A 23,294-nucleotide genomic window follows, 5' to 3' on the forward strand; every position below is an offset into this window, starting at 1 on the left:
TAGCTAGGCTTGGAAGGAATCGATTTTTATTCCCAAATGTCAGGAAACGTCAATTTCACTGTCCACTCACAAAGCAATGGCAATATATTTCCATCAATAATCAAAATTTACAGATTGGGAAATTATGAAAAATGCTGCTTGGGGTCTTACCCGAGTCAGAATCCAGTGATACAGCCTTCTGAATCGGAGTTGCTACAAATGGGCACACAAATGAGTAGCAAAAAACAGTTTAATTTGTTGATTTAAGAATAGTTACTCTGTATATTTTAACATGTGATGTTGACAGTTTGTGTTTAAACTATTTATAAAGCTTTAACTGTTTTAATCTCAATCTCCATGCTCATTAAATAATTGTTGTCTGACACACACCCCCAACTGTGAAAACAAACATCGATAAAAATCTGCTTAAAAATAAACACTGATATTATCCATCAAAATTATAACAAAAGAATAACTGAATTCCGCTAAGTCTAAATATCACACTGAATGGGGAGGCTGAAGACCAAGTCAAGTGAACAGCCCTTTTGACGACAGGAAGAGTAGAACCAGGTCAAATAAAGAGGTGAGGATGAGGAAATGTGCAGTTGAGGGGTTACATGACATGGGTCATCAACATGGAAGCTGAAGTCACTGAGGATGAATGTGGGAGACTATGAGGAAAGGGAGAGAGCAATCCATGAATCAAAATCAGAGAGGAAGGCTGATGGAGAGGAGCTGGATGGACGGTGGAGGGAGAGAGACTGGTTGAATGGAGTGGTCTAGAATGTTGGCCAATTGTGGCTGGCCCTACTGACGTGTAGGAGAGCATTCAGGGAACCTTTCCCTCTCCCTTACACCTCTGTATAGGGCCTGCCACCATGGATCAGAGCCAGCAGAACTCTATGCTAGTGCATCAGCAGAACCAGCAACTGTAAATAGAATGAGGTGGGGTGAGCACACACTCTCCCAGTGTGAGCAGGAGCAGTGGGTCAGGGCCTGGTTCGTTAACAGCAGGGGCAAGGTACCTTTGCCCCGCCCCCAACGAACTCTGGTACACTGGTGCTGAGTTCCAGCGAAAGCTGCATCACAGGAGCTCAGGCCCTACAATTCTCTAAAATACACAAATAAGGAAGAGCTGCGAAGTGGTAGGGAGCTCGCCAGAGACCTGGGTTCATTCCCCTGCCAGAGTTCCTGTGGGATTTTGAGCAAGTCTGTTAGCCTCTCTGTGCCGCAGTTCCCCATCTGTACAATGGGGCTAACTGCACTGCCCTACCTCACATGCTGGCAGGATAAATACATTAAAGACTGAGAGGTGCTCAGATATGATGACAATGGAAACCACAGAAGTATCTGAGATAGATAGAAATGTGGCTTTTCCTGGTTCATCTCAATTAGAAATAGAATGAAGCGAATGCTGAACGAAGCAGAACGACAGGGGGAGGGAATGAACCTGAACAAGCACCCCTTGCAGGCCACAGAGGGACATGCCAATTCTCCCCACATCCAGCCCCAGGGATTTCCTCCTGTCATAAATATAAAGGGAAGGGTAATCACCTTTCTGTATACAGTGCTATAAAATCCCTCCTGGCCAGAGGCAACATCCTGTTACCCGTAAAGGGTTAAGAAGCTCAGCTAACCTGGCTGGCACCTGACCCAAAGGACCAATAAGGGGACAAGATACTTTCAAATCTTGGGGGGGAGGGGGGGGAAGGCTTTTGTTTTGTACTTTTTGTTTATGTGTTGTTCTCTCTTGGGACTGAGAAAGGCCAGACAGAAATCCATCTTCTCCAACCCATCCTAATCCAAGTCTCCAATATTGCAACCAGTATAGGTAAGCCAGGCAAAATAGATTAGTTTATCTTTTGTTTTATGTGAATTTTCCCTGTGTTAAGAGGAAGGTTTATTCCTGTTTTCTGTAACTTTAAGGTTTTGCCCAGAGGGGGATCCTCTGTGTTTTGAATCTGAATACCCTGTAAAGTATTTTCCTTTCTGACTTGACAGGGATGATTTTTACCTTTCTTTTTTTTTTTTTAAATAAAATCCTTCTTTGAAGAACCTGACTGCTTTTTCCATTGTTCCAAGATCCAGGGATTTGGGTCTTTGATGATTTTGTAACCAATTGGTTAAGATATTATTCTCAAGCCTCCCCAGGAAAGGAGGTGTAGGGCTTGGGGAGATATTTTGGGGGAAGATGTCTCCAAGTGGGCTCTTTCCCTGTTCTTTGTTTAAAACGCTTGGTGGTGGCAGCATACAGTTCAAGACCAAGGCAAAGTTTGTACCTTGGGGAAGTTTTTAACCTAAGCTGGTAAGAATAAGCTTAGGGGGTCTTTCATGTGGGTCCCTACATCTGTAGCCTAGCGTTCAGAGTGGGGAAGGAACCCTGACACCCCCCGATGATCTCTTTCTCCACACACAGCCCTGGGACTCCTCTTCCAACAATGGACCTGACTCCTCACCCAGGCAGAGTGCCCCCTGCAGGCGCTGAGAAGAGGGCACAGAAGGAACATCTCCCTTCTCCACACTCTTGTCTTATGCAGCCAAGCAATGGGCTTGATGCTGCTTCAGTTATGAGCACCTGATCTTCTCACTCTTTGATGGACAAGGCCTGTGCCAAATGGCCTTTGCCCTTTTAATCTGGATTCAGTCCAGGTATTCAGGCAATGTTTTACCAGCATGTTCTGCTTCTTCAAACCTGCTGTCACTCACCAAGCTGTCACCTGTAATTAAGAAGCCTTCCCTTGGCAATCAGTCTGCCAGCTGCAGTTGTACTTTCTGGTACGGAGCCGGCAACATGGGTCTGCAGCAAACCCATAGGGCTGAGTCAGGGTAAAAATGCAGTTAAGGGGTTGCAATACGTATTCCAGCTCGTGGAATGTAACAGTTCACAGATCCTGCTGGGTTAAAATGCACAGAAATCTGCATTTCCACTCACTCTGGCTAGGCAATTAAAATCCATCATGGTGAGAGCATCACCCAGTGGTTGCTAGGGGACATTTCCATTCCCCTGCACAGTTCTGAGGACTCCTCAGAGCTCCTCAACTCAAGAAGACCACCCCCTGGAGACACTAGCATGGTCTTTCCACTCCCACCCCCCGCCCAGGCTCAGCATTCAGGGCTCCGCTCCCATTGCTCTGCCAGTGCATCCCAGTCTCGGGTACAGCAACAATGGTCCATCCTAGTACCTGCTGGGAGAGATTTCCTTTCTCCTCCGCAAGTTCCGGAGACTCTTCTGGGCTGTCAGCACAGCAAGCCCCAGACGGGGAAAGCTCACCTTGCTGGTAATGGGGAGACCATTTTACTCTCTAGTCTTGGTACTGGGAATTCCTCTCAAAGGGTGTTTTCAGAGTCCCACAATGCCAACCGGATGAGTGCCCCAGCCCCGCTAGTAGCCAGGAGACATTGCACTGTCCACGCTTTCAGTCCTTGGGAGGCCTCTCTCCTCTGGGGCTGTCAGTGAGCCCCAATCCCAGGCTGAGGGGAGGGCCTCCTTTTTAGACATGCCCATTCTTCACGTTCTCCGGTCTCCCACTGCACTGTCAGCACACCTCAAATCCCAGCCAAATGAGCACTCCCCCTGCTGGTACTGGGAAGCTCCTTCCCACCGCACCGGCTGGCACAGAGCTAGCGAAAGCTGTTGTCTCTTCCAAGGGCTCTAGCTGGTTTCCAGAGGCTCCCAGCCTGCTCTTCTTTTGCAAGCTGTGCTGAGCAGTTGTGATCTCTCGACCTTGACGAAAGTCCCTGGCTGTGCCACCCAGCTCTGGACTCCTGCGTGGCTGACCAGTGCAGATCCATAGACGGGACATGTAACAGGTAAACAGAACTGGCTGCTTACACTAATAACACGCAAGGAGTGACACAAAAATCCTCCCACATTACTCCCTCAAGACCATTTTTAGTCCCCACTGGCAGGGAAGCCTAGTCCTGTTTGGGGAAGACATCACAATCATCTGTTCTGCAATAGCACCTAGATACAAAGTGTAAAAGGGTCAGCTGGCTCCCAATCACGCCCTCACGGCCAGGGGTGGCTCTGCAGCATCCTGCCTCAGTTTCCCTTCTCAGACTCCTCAGTAACTCAAAAGGCTTTCACAAGTCTAACAGCAGCCACCCTTCTTAGAATCTAATGTGTTAATATAAAGTTCAAAACAATTCATGCTGTCCTCAAAGTCCCCAAATAATTCGAGCTGCTGTAGCCTGTGCTGGAATCCTAGGCATAGCTGACAGGGTGAACCAAAGTAGGCCTGACCTTAGCAGAATTGTCACACATTGGGTATTTGCTAACCAAGTAAGCGCAGTCCTGACTTGAGGATGGAACAAGAGCACCCAGAGTTCTCACGTAACTACACAAATAGCAAGAGATGGTCCAGGGACCACGGACCTCTCGTAAGATAAGGATGGAATGATACCAGGTTAATGGAGGAGGATGTTTTGTTCCAACTAGCAGGTACAAGGTACAGGATAATAACCAAACACATAGGAAGTGTAATACGTGATTTGTTTGTATCAATGTATAAAAGGAGCGTGGAAGGAAAGGGCACCTTTGTACTGGCCTAGGGGACAGCATCCTGCTATGTTGATTGAACTGGCACCTCGAGGCAGGCATAAATTTGTTAGTGTACCTGCAGCTCCTATGGGGCACTAATACTGTGCTTTGTTGACAATAAACCTGGCCGGGGCCTTGCCACCAAACCGAGTCTGCAGTCTTTGTGACTCGCATGGAGGTCTGCTGAATCAACACGCTGCAGACTCTGCTAACGGGCAATACGCTGGAGCTCCAAACACTGCAGAGCAGCAGCAGAATAGCAGCACCCTGCGGCATAAAGAGCAGCCACTCCTAGGCCTCTGCCGAGTCCCTCCGCAGGCCTCTGCCTGCCATGTCCAACTCTCTCTGGCCCCACGAGCCAGAGGCCAACCCCGCCCTCTCCAGGTCCCTGCCCCTCTCGACTGCATTGTCACATCAGTTTCCAGCTGGGCCCAGCCCCTCCTTCCCAAGAGATCATAGAATCATAGAATCATAGAATATCAGGGTTGGAAGGGACCCCAGAAGGTCATCTAGTCCAACCCCCTGCTCAAAGCAGGACCAATTCCCAGTTAAATCATCAAAGAGATCTATTCTCTGCTCCAGCTCTCTCTCCAGGCCTCACTTTTTCTATCGCCCCCAATGACTTAATTCACTCTCTCCACTTGGGAAGGCAAACAGGCTGTGTCACAGGGGACTGGGCCCATCTCCCCTAAGGGACCAGCTACCCTGTGACACAAACACTGGGGTCCCATTGTGTTAGGCACCGAATGTACACATAAGAGACAGCCCCTGCCCCAAAGAGCATACACCCTAAAGAGACAAAGAGGAACGGAGGCACAGAGAGGGGACGTGACAAGCCCAAAGTCGCACAGCAGATCAGTGGCCAAGACTAGAACTGGGGTCTCCAGCCCATTCCAGAGCACTAATCCATAGGCCCGGGCCACATCTGGAGACAGGCTTTCTTCTCTTCTGCACATAAACACCTGCTTCTTTACACTGGTCACTAGGGTTCATTCACATTCCAAGGTTACTTATGGCCCCCCTGGCAGGAAGAATCCTCTCTGGGGTGCAGCAAACACCGCCTGTGCCTGCTGGCTCCCTGCAGGCTCTGAAAACATGCCTAAAGCTGGAATGAAACCCAGACACACTAGTGGAAGCAGGTTGCCATTGTATATGAAAGTGGGAGGGGAGAGAGACACCTCTGGGTGGGAATGGGCAGAGGCATCTCACAGAGAGCCAACTGTGAGGGCAAGGAAGACTTACTGATCATGTAACCACATGCTTCCTGAGACCCATCCCCTTAGTACCTCTCCTCTGTATTTACCCCACACAGACAGGCTTTGTATTGTATAGAGATGGGGGAAGGGGTTCATTCATACTAGAGTTTATATGGGTGTGCGTGACTGTGTAGCTACTATATGAAGTTATGGGTGGATGTGCAAGAATGAGAAAGCGTTGTCTACAAGTAGGAGTATGTATGATGGGGTGAGACTCTGTATGTTTCAGTGGGGAGTGGTTGTGTTTCTATGTAAAAGCACCTCAGCGGGTGTGTTTGTGTATATTGTTAGTGCATATTGTGTTGTGTATACAGGTATAGAGAGGAGCAGTGTGTACATCTGGCTGTTGGGGGGGTGAATAGGCTTGTTCATGTCTGGGCAGGTCACTGAAGTTCTATTAGAGCTGGGCAAATAGCATAAAAAAGCCTCATTTGAACATTTAAATGACCACTTCAGATATCTTTGTGCCTTTGTGTTTGCTTCCTGTGCCTTTTCCAGCATCAAGCTGGGCCTAGCGAGCTTTAACTGAACGCTGGAGAAAGCTCACGAAAGCAAATCTTACAATCACACTGATTCAGTCAGGGAAACGGAAATATAACACGTGACACCCCCACCCCCCTTGTCCAATCAAATGAGCATAACTTGAATCTCAAATTGTTGAATATGCACAATGAATGGCTCACAGAGACCTACCGGTGACTGTCTGAAATCATCTGGGGAGTGATTTCACATAACAAATACATCCAAGACAATCTGAAGTGGCTCACAGACAAGACACACAGGAAAAGAGGCAACATGTGTCACATCAGTGCCTGGCTGAGAAGGTATCACCCAGCTCTAGGGAATGCCTAGCACAACAGAGCCCCATTCTTGGGTGGCCCTGAGGCACTACTGTAATCAACGTGATTAAATGCCAGTACTATTCTGAACAGCATCATTAGATTGCATCTCCTCCTGTGGTCTTATCTGACTGAAGCGAGCCGAGCCAAGCCAGGGGACTACTGACGGCTGTGTTGAGTTATGTAGCACAGTGGCTGCTTACTGATTCCTGAGTGCCTCTGTAGCCATCCCATCTCTACTTTTCCTTCATCCAGGCCCCTTTAAGAACACAGTCACCAGTGACCTTCTTAGCTTAAATCCTTCCATTCACTCTTTCCCAGTTCTCCTCAGGCTGGCAACAGAACTTATCAAATAGAACTCAAAAGCTTTTCAGTTCCTCTTCCCTTCTTTAACTTCCCCTCACAGGCCTTACCTAGTTAGGGCTCTGCAGGGGCCACACTTGCTCCTAGCAGCTGCTGTTTCCACCAGCTTCAGTTTCACACACTCTCCTGAACTCCCCAGTTCAGTGCCAGACGTCCCACCACTAATGCTCTCCACTACACTCTCTCAATCACACCCCTACCTGCAGCTTCCTGCAGCCTTTTATATTGGAATCACAGGATTCTTCTCAGGTGGTGCTCATCTTGCGATCAGACCCAATGAAGCCCTAGGCTCTCCAGCCCACTGCAAGCCACCCTGTTTCAGATGGAATTAAAATTGCTCCAAATTTGGAGTCAGGTATCTGATCGCCAAGCCCCTTGCTGTCCATTAATAACTTGACACACACACACATACACCCATCTCTCTGCTCCTCCAGGGGCACTGGGTCTCCCATGGGGTCCTGCATACGCCGAATGAGAACGTCAACGTGGATTGACCGTGACATGGACCTGACTCCTCAGAGCACCAGCACCACCTGTTTTGTGGATGGAACAGACTGTTCCCAAGGCTCCACCAACTCTAGCCAGTGCTTCCCTATCCAGGCACACTGTACCTTCAACTGTACAGGCCCTGTACTCAGGCAAATGGCCGGAGGTCTGGGTCTCAGGAACAACAGGAAGAACAGTATGCTAACCGTAGTAATAATGCAAATGGTCCCAGTGCCACATCTAGGTTTTGTGACTCTGTGAAAAGGGGTCTCTGCTCTCTCCCCTGGAATGACCATAGGGAATACACCCCTGACACGGATCTCTCTCCACTGCTGTCACTGTGTCTCTGAGCCATAGGGTATTCACTGCCATGTTTCCCGTCAGATGATCACCATCCGTGTGGGGACAGGATGGAGTGCCCACCCTTAATCTGCTCCTCACCTGCCTGCAGCGCTGGTGGATCTAGCTTCCTCCTAGGACAGCTGCAGCCTCAGGAGCAGCTGAACAGCATCACCTCCTTTGTGGATGGCAGCACGGTGTATGGCAGCACGGCCTCGCAACTGGCCAAGAAACTCTGCAACTTCACCCACAAGCTGGGCTGCTGGCTGGGAACCTGGAGTGCTCTGATGGGGGGCAGTCCCCCCTCCTGCCCTGCATGGAGAAGAAATCCCCCATTTCCTGCATCTTGATTAGGAACCTCTGTCCTCCCACTAGCATGTCTGTTTCCTGCTTTGTAGCAGGTAGGAGACGCTCAGGACAGCATGGCAGGATAGCAGTATATGTCCATTTAAGCTGCTGTTCTAACACTTTAAAAAACTACAGTCCCTTTCTGAATGAAAATTCCCCAAATTCTCCCTGATTCTGGAGTTTCTCCTTCTCTTCCCAGCAATGTCCCTCTCCCACGTGCTCCATTTGTGATTCTCATTGGGACTTAGATGAGAGGAAAATGATGAGGAACAGTCAGCATGGATTCACCAAGGGCAAGTCATGCCTGACTAATCTAATTGCCTTCTATGATGCGATAACTGGCTCTGTGGATGAGGAGAAAGTGGTGGACGTGTTATTCCTTGACTTTAGCAAAGCTTTTGACATGGTCTCCCACAGTATTCTTGCCAGCAAGTTAAGAAGTATGGGCTGGATGAATGGTCTATAAGGTGGGTAGAAAGCTGGCTAGATTGTCAACGGGTAGTGATCAATGGCTCCATGTCTAGTTGGCAGACGGTATCAAGCGGAGTGCCCCAAGGGTCGGTCCTGGGGCTGGTTTTGTTCAATATCTTCATTAATGGTCTGGAGGATGGCGTGGATTGCACCCTCAGCAAGTTTGCAGGTGACACTAAACTGGGAGGAGAGGTAGATATGCTGGAGGGTAAGGATAGGATACAGAGGGACCTAGACAAATTAGAGGATCGGGCCAAAAGAAATCTGATGGGATTCAACAAGGACAAGTGCAGAGTCCTGCACTTAGGACGGAAGAATCCCATGCACCGCTACAGACTAGGGACCGAATGGCTCAGCAGCAGTTCTGCAGAAAAGGACCTAGGGGTTACAGTGGATGAGAAGCTGGATATGAGTCAGCAGTGTGCCCTTGTTGCCAAGAAAGCCAATGGCATTTTGGGCTGTATAAGTAGGGGCATTGCCAGCAGATCGAGGGATGTGATCGTTACCCTCTATTTGACATTGGTGAGACCTCATCTGGAGTACTGTGTCCAGTTTTGGGCCCCACACTACAAGAAGGTGTGAAAAAATTGGAATGCATCCAGTCGATGGCAACAAAAATGATTAGGGGACTGGAACACATGACTTATGAGGAGAGGCTGAGGGAACTGGGATTGTTTAGTCTGCAGAAGAGAAGAATGAGGGTTTGATAGCTGCTTTCAACTACCTGAAGGGATTCCAAAAAGGATGGATTTAGACTATTCTCAGTGGTAGCAGATGACAGAATGAGGAGTAATGGTCTCAAGTTGCAGTGGAGGAGGTTTAGGTTGGATATTAGGAAAAACTTTTTCAACTAGGAGGGTGGTGAAGCACTGGAATGTGTTAACTAGGGGGTGGTGGAATCTCCTTCCTTAGAAGTTTTTAAGATCAGGCTTGACAAAGCCCTGGCTGGGCTGATTTAGTTGCAAATTGGTCCTGCTTTGAGCAGGGGGTTGGACTAGATGAGCTCCTGAGGTCCCTTTCAACCCTGATATTCTATGATTCTATGACTCTCAAATGGCCTCTCTAATACAATGGCTGCCCCGTACATGGCCTGCTTTGCATGCTCCACCCCATGGCGATTCTAGGGGACCTCTCAGAGCACATTCTGAGTCTGTAACATGGGTGCCCCATGGAAGACTTTCTATCCTGTTTTTGGGCTGCCTTCTGTCCTCTAAGAGCCAATGCTCCAACCTGCTTTCTCCTTTCCAGTTTGGGTTTTCTGGTGGTTTCCATCTCCTCTAGCTAGCCCTGGCTAGGTGTCCCTCCACAGCATGTTTTGTTTCTGCCCCCAAAATGGGTGATTTATTCTATCTGTGCAATGGCCTGCAGAGTGCAGTCTTGGTCTAGCTGCTCCTGTCAGGTCAGCAGCACATGGGAGGAGCTGGCTTTCAGCACTGAGCATTTCACTGAAGTGATATTAGAGTTCCTGCTTTAATGGCCTCTTCCCTCCCCAGGGCACTCGAGATCTGATGAGCATTTAGGAATACAGGTCCTGGCGGGGGTGTTCCTGAGGAAGAACAAGAGAGTCACTGCAGCGTCCACCAGCTCAGCCTCTCCGGGCGTGATGAGAGCTGCTACCAGGAGACCTGCAAGATCATCGGTCAGGGCATCAGCTTGGAGCTGCCCAACCCGTGGCATGGCATCCCTCACACAGGACCACACCCAACTCCTACTGAAGCCATGGGACAGATTTGCTGAGACTTCAGTGAGTGTTGCATCAGACTCATAGTTGCCACCACATATTTCTCAGCTGTTCTCTTATACCTCGCTGCTCAGCAGACCCTGCTCTTTTCAGAGAAGGGCTGAGACTGCTACACACTAAGCCAAGTTAATGCACACGTAGATTTATATAAGAGCAGCCCTGACCTTGGGAAACCTTGGTAAAGCTATACAGCAAACAGAAACTAATGCTAGGATCAAACTGCAGCTGGCAGGGGCAGGGAATGGCCCTTTGCCTGGAAATCACGGGGCTCCCAGAACTCTGTCTCACTTCAGTGGCAGGTGGCTCAGCACCTCTGAAAATCAAACCTTTAATCCTGGCCCAGGGCAGGAGCAATGGCACAGCCATCCACCCATCCCTAGTGTAATAGAGGTGAGTGAGCTCCTGGCCTGCCTGCTAGGGAAGCCGTTCTAGACTCTGTTTGATGGAGACAGGTGAGGAGTCCTGTGACAAAGCAGCACTTTGTCATTCAGTCCCCAAATGCTGGCTCCGAATTCCAGCACTGGGTGATCACAGCATTAGCTTCCTCAGTTTCCTCAGGCCACCCAGGATTTATCACAGGGAAGGGATGCTTATGTCTGCATTACATAGCTGGGCACTACACATTAGCTACACCTCCCAGCAGAGAGAAGAGCTGGCAACGGTAACTCTCTTCTGGATCCTGTGCAAGAACGCCCACATCCGCCAACTCCCCACAGACGTCTTGTCCAGCAGCCACTTCCTGGACCACTTTGTCCCCCTGCAACAGTCTCCTCATTCCCAGGGTGGATCTGGCTGCCTGGAGACAGGACCCGACAGGTAAAACCTGGAGCATCTGGCTGTCGGATAAGGAAAGCCCTCAGGCAAGGCAACTGCTCAAAAATGTTCATCTAACAACCATATTGCAAATAAGGTGCATATATTGTAGCTGTGTACCTGGGATGACCTTTACATTTCTAAATCTGCAGAGATTAGCAGCCACGTGGCATTCAGCTCAGTGCACAATTTCAGATCACACACACGCACACTGTGTCCTTTCTTGTTTGGTCACTCTCCATGCATTCCCTTTGTGCCTGGAAAACCATGATTAGCTAGGGACAGCCCACATTTATCAATACAGGCCATTGCACCGTGTCTGAGACAGCAAGGCTATTTTGTACTCTAGGCCTAGGAAAATATGCTGTCTTTGGTACCAGTGTGTGGTAACTGGCAAGAACTAGGGACTGTTAACTAGAGATGCACGTAAAGCAGTCCTGCGCTCACCAGTAAGTAGTTTTATGGGTCCTACAAAGCCCAAGAACTATGTGGTGCATTCCTGAGTGCCATCTACTGCCACTTTCTCTGTTAATAACCACTGCCTCTTTTACAAAGCACTCCTGTGACACTGACCATGCTGGGAGCCTGATTAGTTTTTCATTTACATCAGCTCCACACAGGTGTAAAACCATGGACTTCAGTGGTTACCTCTGGCTGACGCAGGGCTGGGGAGCAGAGACTCAGGCCTGTGCATTGTGCGACCATAGAACAAAAGACCTTGCTGTAATGCAGATGCATGAGGGGGTCAGAGTTAAGGCTGCGGTGGCAATCTCCTGCCTTTAGGAGGGTTAAAATCCAGGCTGCCCCAACCCAGATTTCATGGCATTTTGCACATTCCAATGACCATATCTGGAAGTTTGTCCATACTCTATAAAGTCTACAACCCAATTTCCTTTGCTATAGAGTCAGTGGCCAACTCCCTTCACTGTCTCTCTGTCCCTCTCCCCAGTCCCTGATGCAGAAGGAGCCTACTTTGTTCCCTGTAAATCCTGTGTTCTTTGAGTACCAGTCTGGCTACAGCCCAGAGGGGCCTTTGTCCCTACTCTGCAGCCATGCTAGCAGAGTGCAGACCCCACTGTCCATGTTCCAAGGTCAGGCATCCAGAGAGCCAGCAGCAGGAACCATTCTCTGTACTGTGCTAAAGAACTGGGTGAAAAACCCCTATAAGTGGGTAAAGCAGGTTATCAGGATGGAGCAGGAGGAGAGGCTGCTTCTTGGGTAGCCAGGACCCGAACCAGACAGTTCCCTAACATTGGACACTGCATTTTCAGAGAGAGAGAAATGGAGTTAAGGGACTTAATTTACAACTTCCTGAAATTTATAACAAGCTGCTTATAGGATCATTCTGTATCACACCCTAACCTGTAATCAAGCTGCTTGTGGTAGCAGTGTATGCCTCATCTATAGTGCCACCTAGTGGGGGAATGGAAAATAACAGAGCTATTATTACTACTATTTTACTAAGAGGCCCCATTGTGCTAGGTGCTGTACAGCATGAGCGACCGTCCTTGCCCAGGAGACGTTACGATCTATCACAAACAACTCAGACTAATAAATCACTTTCCACGTACACAGCACCTGAAGGATCTCCAAGCATTCTACGAATGGGGCGGCCAGTTGGTTTACCACTGAAATGCTGCCACCTCTGCAGCAGATGCATGTCCAAGTACTGGTCTGGTGCCCAGGCCCCATGCTGGCAGGCTCTGGGAGTGTGGTGGCCTCTGTTCCCACTGAAGGAGATCCACACATCACTCAATTGCTTATGACCGGCTGCAAGGAGAATGCCACTCACACAGCTCATCTGAGGAGTGAGTACAAAGCATAGGGATGATGGACCCCATGTGGAGAGCACCCTGAGGAAAACAAAACCAAAGAGGACACCGGTCCCACTGCCTGCCTCTGCGTGGATACATCAGTTAGGGGCGAAGGTGATATTTCTAGACTCAGCCCTCTGTGCTGGGAGGCATGAATGACTGATTCTCAACTACACATTACAGGCCAAAGGGCCCATTTCTGATCTCACCCACACAGGTGTAAATCTAGAGTAACTCCATGACCTTCAGTGGAGTGACTCCAGATGTACACTGAGCTTGGTGTTAGGCCTGTAGTGAGGACACCCTGGCATTCCTGCTCTCTGTGACTATAAAAAGTCTGTTCGATCCATTCTAACACCATTTCTGTTCTCTGATCTGGGGACGCAGACCTTCCTGCAGCTGTGGGGTTGGAGCAATTTCCCTATTCACTGCAACTGTGAGACTATACAGAAAATAAGTTTGCGGCTTAGCTTAACCTCGCCCCTGTGCTTTCTTCATAGCCTGTGCCCAGGCAAGGGAATGAAACAAGGGAGGTACAGCAGCTCGTTTTAGATCCCTTCAGACACAGAAGAGTCCCAAGGGCTGATTCTCCTCCCGTTTATGCTAGTATAAATCCACCGAGAGAAAGACAGCTGTAAGGCTGATGTGAGATCAGCACCAGGTCCTCTCTGTCTTACTGTTGTCACAGGAATCACAATGGCCCTGGCAGCCTTCCTGCCTGTTTGCTCCTGCACAGCCATAGACAGTTTTCCTTCTGATTTCCTTCCCAGATATTCCAGAGAGGGAAGGACTTGGCTGTGTCTGAAAGTACCAACTGTCCCCCGGGGCAGCCCCAGCAAGCTCAGAAGTTAGAGAGCTGCCAACTCTAACCATCCCCTCCAGCTCTCATCTCAGGAATCCCAGCAGCCACACTGGCACCAGCCCTGATCACAGAATTTCCAAAGCATCCTGGACAAAAGAACCGTGCAAGAGTGGAAGCCAGATTTCCTTTAGCCCCACACGTACCTCTAGGGTGACCGAGTGCTGTGGTACAGACCCAGCAGGTGTCGTACACTCTGGGAGCTCATCAACCAACTCACCCCAGAGTTGTCTAACTCTGCCAGAGCCCAACCTGCTGGAGTAACTCCCTAGCTGCCCCGCACCATCCCTTCTTACTCAGTAACTACTAGTCACCTTGGTGGCAATAAGAACGAATAAAGCCTGAGGAACTCAGGCAGGTCACAAGGGAAAAGGACAATGACTGAAAGACACCAGCACTGGCTGGTAGCCATCTTTACTGTAGCCCAGCCTCCACATCCAAAAGCTTGAGGGAAATGGCAGCCAGCTTGACCCAAGGCAGGCTATTTCTTCAGTCCTATGGAAAGGCAGGGGAAATGGTGGCCATTTTGAATAGGGGAAGAAATTCATGAATTTGATGCCATTTGATTCCCCTTCAAGTGTGCCGTGAACATAACAACTGCCACAGACAGGCGAGAGGGGACTACAGAGAGAGAGAGACACAGCAAGGGAGCTAGGAATCAATGGGATTACAAGGGTGCTTCACCCATGTATTTGAGGGTAGAACTGGACCTTTACGGGCTCAGGACCAAATTCTGCCCTGACCTACGCCCCATGCAAGTCCGTAGATGTAGGTGTGACTGTGGGAACAGTTAAGCCCAAGGTGGGTATTGGACCCTCTATCAACCCTGCTTTAGGATCAGTATAAGCCTTCACACCCAAACCCTTCTAAGCCAGTGTTTACTTAAATCCCTGTTTTTATTTCCTTTCCCCAAGGGGAATCCTGACAGATCAATCTTCGTGCTGCTCCTGGCTGTGAACTGTATTTTGACTGATTAAAAGCATTCTAAGGTACACCATTAACTTTCCCATGTAAACACTGTGCACGGTGTGAAGCAAGATTGGGGGGGAGGGAGGGAGGGAAGCACAACCCTCCTGAGCCTTCCCTGTGGGACAGTGCCAGAGGAGGAGGAAGGAAAGGCTGAAGAGCAACCAGTTTAGGTGGGATTTTCCTTCTGAGTGGTTGTTTTGTGCCAGTCTGAGCCCAGGTGAAACTCAAGGCCTGCAAAGATGTACAAGTTTGGGATAGCAGATTAAGCTGTGAGAGCCCTGAGGGAAATGAACGGAGACTCAGCACTTGGGACGTCTCACACGAGGCCCAAACACCACGTGATACGCTGTAGGGAATAGCCATGCGCTGGGCCCAGGGACATGAACTGTCAATCTAACACATCTGCTGGCTGTGACTTACATCTGCTTTTCCAGCCAGGCTCTGCAGAGGCACGCACGGTACATTATTGGCATTACAATAGGCAATGTGCCCAGTGTGAGATCGACACCCGCTGGCAGGGAGCTGCCATACTCTCTCCAGGAACACGCAGGCGCTCTGTGGGGAGGACAACAGATACACCAGCCGACGTTCCTTGCTCTTCTAGGAGGAACCATCATGAAAGTGGCCCAAGGGGGCTGCATCCGATTTCATTTCTGCTCGGGAGAAAAGAAGCATCTTTCAGACAAGCTTCATTTGAAATCAGAGGGATACTCTGGGATGGAAGGAGCAGGCACAGCCCCTCTGTTTCTGAAACGCCTCAGAGCTTAGCCTCAGTTCCCTCTTGGTGAAATAAAGGCTTAATTCATCCTTGCTCAGGGCCCCTTTGCACTACCTCAGCTGGCACAAAAAGGCCATAGGACCACCCTGAGATCGCTTCCCCTCCCAAAGAATAAACCTGGCAGAGAAGGCCCATACTCCAGCTGTGCCACTCTACCCTGCCTCCGCATGAGCGCCAGGCACAGAGGGCATGGCGAGGCAGAGCACAGGCAGGCTGGAGGGACAGCCCATGGCAGATCCGCTGTGCCCCTGCAATGGCTCACAGCAGCCAGATGCTGGGGCACAGTTTAAGGCAGGCCTGAGCACCATGCCTGGGGACTGAACCATTGCCCACAGTCTCTGAATGATTTCCCTCTGTTCCTGTGCTGGCATGGTGTCGAGTCTGCCCCTATGTTCCCAGCGTGAGTGTGTGTGGTCTCTTTCTCCAGGTAATTATCCTCCCTAATCAAATCAAGCCCCAGCTGCTGGGTAAGTCTGACCCCAGCAGGGATCTAGATGCACTCAGCAGGCCAGTTCACTCTTGGCACTTCCCCCAGGCCTGTAGGAAGCTAAATTGCCTCCGCATTAGGGCTAACCCTCTCCCGTGGGGAAGGCAAAAGCATGGAAGCTCCACCTTGAAAAGGTAATGTTTCTTTTGCAGCTGGAGGGGAGACAGGCTTCGGAGGAATAAAACAGTGCTGAGGCGAGAAAGGCCACTCCGCTCTCAGGAAGAGAGGCTATTTAAACAGGACAATACCGGTAAGGAGATAATGATGCACCCAAGAGACCAGTCACATCTACCCCTTCCAGTGGGCTGCTAAAAGTCGAGTCAGGCCCTGCCAGATTGATTTCCTAGAATCCCACTGGATCCCAAAGTCATGGGCTGGGATCACCCACTGCTTTAGTGCAGGAGAGTCTAATGTGCTGTAATGACACAGGAGAAAGGAGGCTAAATGCTCGGGAACCCACATCCCCCAACACTGGGGCCCCATTTTCAAAGGTAATCTCTGATATATCCGGGCCCCAATGCTGGTCCCACACCCACCTACTGAAGGTAGAATGCTAGGAGTATTGGTCCTGGGGAAACGGTGTAATTACGAAAAGAGGATCATTGAATAGGTGGGTTTCTGGGACAGACAGTCCATCCTGTGGAGTCCTGTAGGTGGCGATCCTACAAATAGACAGGTGTTAGGAGGCACCAGTCCCATAGGAGAGGGATTCCTGGTGGCTATGCTGCCTCCACAAAATGAAGAGCACTATCCACTGTCAGGCTGTAACACCAGGTAGTGTCCCTTGCTTGGTTCCTGCCAGACCAAGGAGAAGCAGGCCAGATCACAGTGCAGGAGAGACTCTTCATTCAGTGGAATACACAGAGAGACTTAGCTGTCCAGATCCTCACAAATGACTCTGGCTCCCAGCCACCCCTGTTAGCCGCACTAATTCTGCATGAGAATGAGCTCTCATTCATTCAGCTGTGCCTGCTCGAACCACCAGTGGAGGCCGTGCTGTTCCACACCTCAGTCCCACGCCTGCCAAAGCTCCAGTGCAGAAATGAATGGGAATTGCCTGGTATTGGCCTCCCCTGCCCCTACTGAAGTCAGTGGGAGTTTGGCTGTTGAGTCTTAGGGGCATGCTCCAGGTCTGTTGGAAGTGAATGAGTTGCTATAAAACCACGGCCTTAGGACACATGTATTGCCAACTCACGTGTAGAGCTGAAAACTTCCCAGGATCCTTTTATATTTAAGTGAGAACTGACCTCCAGGGCATCTTCAACCCCAGCAGCGATGGGGAATGGCATTTGGCTGCTGTGTAAACTCATCTGAGGTGACCTCTTGCAGCTGGAGCCCACTGAAGGCTGAGGGTGACCTGATGCAGCAAATGATTTAGACTCTAATGTAGCACATTTCTGGAGACTTTTCTGCTCTGATCTCACCCTGCACCTTGTTCACCTTTGATTTGCTGAGTTTCTTTCCCAGTCATCAGGTCCCACATGGCAGAAGTGAAGATGTGGTGCTGCAAACCCCCTTAAAACTCAGCATTTGCCTGACCAGTAAAATGATTATAACCAATCTACCCCCATCTACAACAGTGGGGTTTGAACGCAGCAACCTTCAGCTCCAGCATCTACTCCTTGAGCTAAAGAGTTAACTCTCCTGGTCAGAAGGGTAGCAGACACATAAGAATCCTATGCCGCTAGAGGGAGGCAAAGACCCACATTCTCCTAAACTGGCTATACAATCACTGCCATTCCACTCTTCATGTAACACTACCATGGTATCCCCTGTTCCTACTGCAATTCTGCAGTTCCAGTGTCTCGGATTTGCCAGTTTCTACAGTGGCACCAGGGCATCTCCTAGTCGAGGCAGTGCAGGAACCCAGGGTGGTGCACTATGGTCAGCAACTCCACACCAATCCATGTGCCCTACATAAGCTCATCCTGAGGAGCCTTAGTCCAGCTTATCATCACAGAGCGACAGTATTCGGATCCTCATTGTGGCCACTAAACTGCTTCCCTGCCCTCCCTTGGTGTGGCCAGGCCAAATATGGAGTCCGGAATTGTGATTCTTCCTCTAGGCAAAGGTTTATTTTCCTTTATAAAGAGCAGAGTGCAGCCACCTTGCTGTTTAAATTGAGCAATTAACACACTGTTTTTGTCTTACATTTAAAACGAAGTGTCTAGACCAATAACAGCTTGCAGTTCTCTAGCTCCTTTCAGCCCAAAGCACTTTACAAACTGATAGGAAAATCTACACAGAGGGATCATCTCACTCACTGCTGACCTGCAGTGACCTCCAGGCTGGAACACGGCAGCTGGTTAACAGCACAGAGCAACATTACATAGCAGTTTAGAGCAGAAACCAAAGAAAAATAGATCCAGGTGGAACTGCAAGGAAAGAGCTGAAATCTGAATTTGAGGAGGACATTCTCAGCTTTCCCTCATCACAGCTGGTGTAAATCAGAATAGCTCCACTGGACTCAGAGATGCTGATTCACACCAGCTCAAACGCTGGCACCCAGCCTAGCTTGTCCTTAAATGCTCTCTCTCCAGGCCTGTAATTCACAGTGTAAAACAACATCTTCCCTTGCAGAAAACAGCTAATATTTTTTTCAGCCAGGATCAGAGTGAGGATTTCCAGGACACCCAGCTGCTAAAGAGGAATTAAACTTTGCAATCCCACTATGGCTCGTGGCAGAAGCAGAGCCAAGCCGTGGGGCCACAACTGGGTGCTGGTGTTTCAGACCAGCCCTGTTCTAAGTAGGAAGAGGCAGGTACCATGGGAGCATTTCCAGCATCCTCCTCCCAGCTACCTTTGGGGAGCAGGACTTGAGTTTCACTTATTGACCAACCTTTGCTTGCAAGTGCCACTGTATGCCATCGGGGGGCACCAAGGGCCACCAGGCAGAGCCTCCCGCAGAGCAGCAGGGCGCAGCCAGCATTCGCACGATCAAAGGAGTGCCTCTCCCAGGATTGCTGCCCCACGCTCAAGAGGCTCTTATGCAACGAGGCATCTGCTGACCTGCAAACAGCCCAGAGGTTCTATTGCCATTTGCCCCCCGGTCCCAGACAAACGCAAAGCGGAACGGAAGGCAACTCACGCAGAGCGTTTTCCTTTGCACATTATCAGGTTACTTGTGCAGCAGCCCCTCTGGGGAGAGGCTGTGACGTCACAGATGATCTGAGACTGGGTGCTAACGGGCCAAATCATGCCTCTGCTGATAGCAGTGGAGTTACATCACAGAGAAACGCGGTCCAGCAGCACCATGCGAGACGGTGTAACAGCACAGGACGGCAGCCGAGATGATGACATAGTAGAAAAGGTTAATTATTCAATTATAAAGACAATCCAAGGCAAGGATCATGGCTTTGCAAGGTTCTGTACAGCACCGTGTATATTTAAATGTCTGAGCCCAAGCCACTCGGAGTCCAAGGATGTCAATGAGCTTTGGATCAGGCCCTCCCAGCACTACTGCATATACTCCTATATTAACGACAGTGGGAGGGGAGATGTGAGCTGCAGGGGGGGCTAGGAGATGGTTGCCCCAGGCGCTGTCACCCACATGCAGTGGTGTCTCAGGGCTCCCCTGCTAGGGAGCTGGGAGACCTTTAAGGAAGCACTGACAAGGCTCGGGTCCAATACAGGAGTCACTGGGTGAAATTCTACAGCCTGTTATACAGGAGGTCAGACTAGATGATCTAATGGTTCCTTCTGGCCTTAATCGAGCAGCACAGAAGTGAATGCCCAGGGCCAGAGCCTATAACTGGCCACTGAGTAGTGACTGCCTGAGTTGGGGGCTATAAGGAGAGCCAGAGAGGAGACAGCCCCAGGGAGGTGAATGCCTGAAGCCACAGCCTAGAAATAGGAGTGGCTACAAGGCATCTGTCCTTGGCTGGGGTTGAAAGCAGAGCAATAGGGAGATGCTCATTCCTGCAGTGACCATAGCAGGGCACCGCTGCCTCACGAGGACCCGAAGAGACACTGTCTGCAGCCTAGTACAGCCAACCTCAGCATAGCTGTGGCCAGCTTTTCTGTTCTGCAATTTCCATTTGCACTGAGACCAAGGCCCCAGGCATGGAGCTTTGGCCTACGCTGTAGCTCTCCGGCTCTGAGCTGGATTACAAAACCAAACCCTGAGCTGAAAAGAGAATCAAACCCCTCTTTGTGACTGAGTGAATGGAAAGTGACTCCGATAGGCGACTGCCACAGGAGCAGGGAAGCACTTGGAAAACATGCTTTGCATGGCTCTTAGTGAGGTTTTTGTGCGGTGCTGGCATTTGCAGGGGGCACCAGTGAGGGCTGGGGGACAGCTGGGCAATACTGCACCCCTGCCTCAGGCAGAGGGGTGGATGTGGGAAGGCCCAGCTGCAGTTCGGTGCCGAAGGACCCACTGCCAAACGGGGGAGCCCCGGACCAGCCTCATGCACAGCAGGTCTGGGAGAATCCGCAGAAGCAAGATAGTGTATAAAATTAAAAAAACTGGCTATAGGCAGCATAGAGAAAAGGGTCCACTATGGACAGAACTTAGAGCTGGCCACCCCACAGAGCTCAAAGGACCAGCCCATCTCTGGGGGGAGAGGGGGTGTCTGCATCTCAGTCGCTGTGAGAACGGCAGCAAGGAGGCCTTTGGACGGGGGAACTCATGCTCCTCCCCTCTGCAGTTCATGTCAGGCCAGGAGAGGGAGGGAACCCCGTGAGCATAGATGCACTGCCTCAGTCTGTCTGCCTGCTGGAGTATGTGACCTTCAAGCTGGGGCAGCTCCCTTCAGACGGTGAGGCCCAGCCTACATCGCGCTGCGGTGGAAGCCCAGCTTGGCCATGGACATTTCCCTCCTGAGCCGCATGATTTCCCAGTACATCGGCTCCACTGCAAAGCAAAGGGGCAGGGGGGTTAGCCAGCCCCACGTTAGGCGCCGTGCGAGCCACCTGGCTCAGCCCCCTCCCCTATGAGTGGGACGTAGCTCCACACTGAGAGTACACGTGGACTGGAGTGAGCCACAGGAGTAGGGCCATCCTGCTCAGCCAGCCCTGCAGCATGGGGCACAGCCCCCAAAGCACAGAGTGTGAGCACCTCCTTTCCTTCTCCACCCCACTCCTGCCCGTCCCACACCTCAGGCCTCTTGTCCCCCTCCCTTGCTTCCCTGCCCCTTTACTGACCTCTCTCCCTCAACCTGTCTAGAGCTCTCCACATCTCCTTCCCATTCAGCTAGACTGGGGCCCTCCCATCCCTCCAGAGCATTTACTAGGCCGAGGGAAAATCCCATCTGCCCTCTCGCCTCCCTTCACTGAACATTAGGAACCCAGTCCCTTTCTGCAACAGGGAGCAGCCCTTGCAATAGCTCCCACTGACCAGCAGTAGGCAGCCACACCCAACCCTCTGCTGGGGGCCACCAGCTGCCTCTTACCATCCTGTCTCACCAAGCCCTGCTGGATGTAGCGAATGTAGGTGAAGAAGTTGCATACGGCTGTGATCTAGGGGGGAGAGAGAGAGAGAGAGATTGCTGTAAAACGGCCTCACCAATAATAATAATAATAGCACAGCAGGGGCTGGCCAAAGCAAAGGCAGATACGCTGGCCAGAGGACCCCTTTTCCTTAAGTCTGCAGGGTTTGGCATCGCCACCACCCACCTCAGTGCTTTGGCGCCACCCTCTATGGTCACAGGGCTGATTTTCACAAGTGCAGAGCACCCGCAACTCCAGCTGGAGTCAATGGGAGCTCATGACTACTGTCACTTTGGAAATCCTGGCACAAACCCATGGGACTCTCCCTGGCAGGAGGAGGAGAGTAAAGTGGGATAGGCAGGGGAAGCGCAGATATAGAGCTAGACTGGGAGTAAAGGGTGGTGGGGTCTAATGTCTGCTCTGCCACTGAGGCACTGTGTGACCTTGAGCAAGTCACTTCATCTCTCTGGGGCCCTATTTCCTCACCTGCAGCAATACTGAAGTACTTTGAGAATTATGGATGAAAAGAGCTTTCTAAGTCCTGTGTATTTTAAGCCAGGGAGGAGAGTTTGGAGAGAGGCAGATATTTATTTGTATTCAGTATCCGAAATTAAGGCTGTGTAAAGATGATAGGGGGAGAGATAGCTCAGTGGTTTGAGCATTGGCCTGCTAAACCCAGAGTTGTGAATTCAATCCCTGAGGGGGGCCATTTAGGGATCTGGGGCAAAAATTGGGGATTGGTCCTGCTTTGAGCAGGGGGTTGGACTAGATGACCTCTTGAGGTCCCTTCCAACCCTGATAGTCTATGAGCAGGGGCTGGCAAAGTTTCACTACAATATTTGTAACTGAAACATCCTAGGCCAGAAATAAGGACCTAGAACTTTTGCACTTTGTGAACATTCAGACTTGAAAGGAAGAACTGAGCTCTGCTGAAGGAAGTTTTACAACATGGGAATTTCTTTTGTTTGAAAACAGCCCTAGAGAAAAACTACACTGTTTGTGCAAGGAGCGGTTGTACTAAATTGGACTGCTTTTGTTGAAGTGACAAAGTTTGAGCTCTGTTGCCAATATCCCCCACAGCCCTATCCCAGACAGGGATTGCTGTAGGGAATGATTTGCTCCTTTAGGCCCCAAGTCAGCAAAGCACTTAAACACATGGTTACCTTTTAGGCAAATGCTTGATAGCTTTGCTGAAGAGAGCTAAGCATAACCATTTGTTTAAGTACTTTGCTGAATCAGGGCCATAATAATACTGAATAATTTATCTGTTCAGTGCTCTCCAGAGTAAAAGGAGAGTCTGCTTCCAGAACAGCCTTAGTCACGGCTCTCCACTGCACAGTAACGAAACCCAGTATTCAAGGAACAGTGAAATACAGTGTTTGACAAAGGAAATCAAAGCTTCACAGAGAATCAAATCATGGAGAAGAGAGAAGTAAAGACATATTTTGAAAGTTACTGTTGCCTTAAATGAGTGACACAACCCAGACCACTGCATGGTATTGTACCCTGAGAAACAGGGCGGGGGAGCAGCAATCAATGCAGACTGACTGAGAGCCAACCCAACTCTATCAGCCCAATTCACTCCTACTGTCTTCTGTGGAGCTACACCAGGGATTACTGTTTCAGTTCCTGGAAGGAGCTGGGAAGACAAGCTGGCCCCTGGGATACTGGAGGACTTACCCTGGCCCTGCAGGATGGTGAGATGTAATAATAGTTCCCAGAATCCCCCAGCTTGATGCGGTGTTTGCAGGCTCGGGACAGGCCACTCAGAGCGCACTTCCT

General features: G+C 50.2%; 1 protein-coding gene across 9 annotated transcripts in view; it reads right to left on the reverse strand.

Annotated features, from left to right (window-relative positions):
• RAB3IL1 (RAB3A interacting protein like 1) overlaps window positions 1-23,294 on the reverse strand; it is a 69,915-nt gene that overhangs the window by 18,948 nt on the left and 27,673 nt on the right. For 6 of the 9 annotated variants that reach the window (XM_073346962.1, XM_073346959.1, XM_073346955.1 and 3 more), the window contains 2 exons: window positions 23,193-23,292; window positions 21,476-21,542 (listed from right to left, as the gene is read on the reverse strand). In XM_073346962.1, coding sequence (XP_073203063.1) covers window positions 21,476-21,542; window positions 23,193-23,292 — 167 coding nt within the window. Of the gene's footprint in view, window positions 1-18,135; window positions 20,938-21,475; window positions 21,543-23,192; window positions 23,293-23,294 lie in introns of those variants that run through there. The other 3 variants (XM_073346960.1, XM_073346956.1, XM_073346964.1) reach the window with 1 other exon arrangement.

The sequence above is a fragment of the Lepidochelys kempii genome, chromosome 6, assembly GCF_965140265.1.
Source record: "Lepidochelys kempii isolate rLepKem1 chromosome 6, rLepKem1.hap2, whole genome shotgun sequence".
Taxonomy (NCBI): domain Eukaryota; kingdom Metazoa; phylum Chordata; order Testudines; family Cheloniidae; genus Lepidochelys; species Lepidochelys kempii.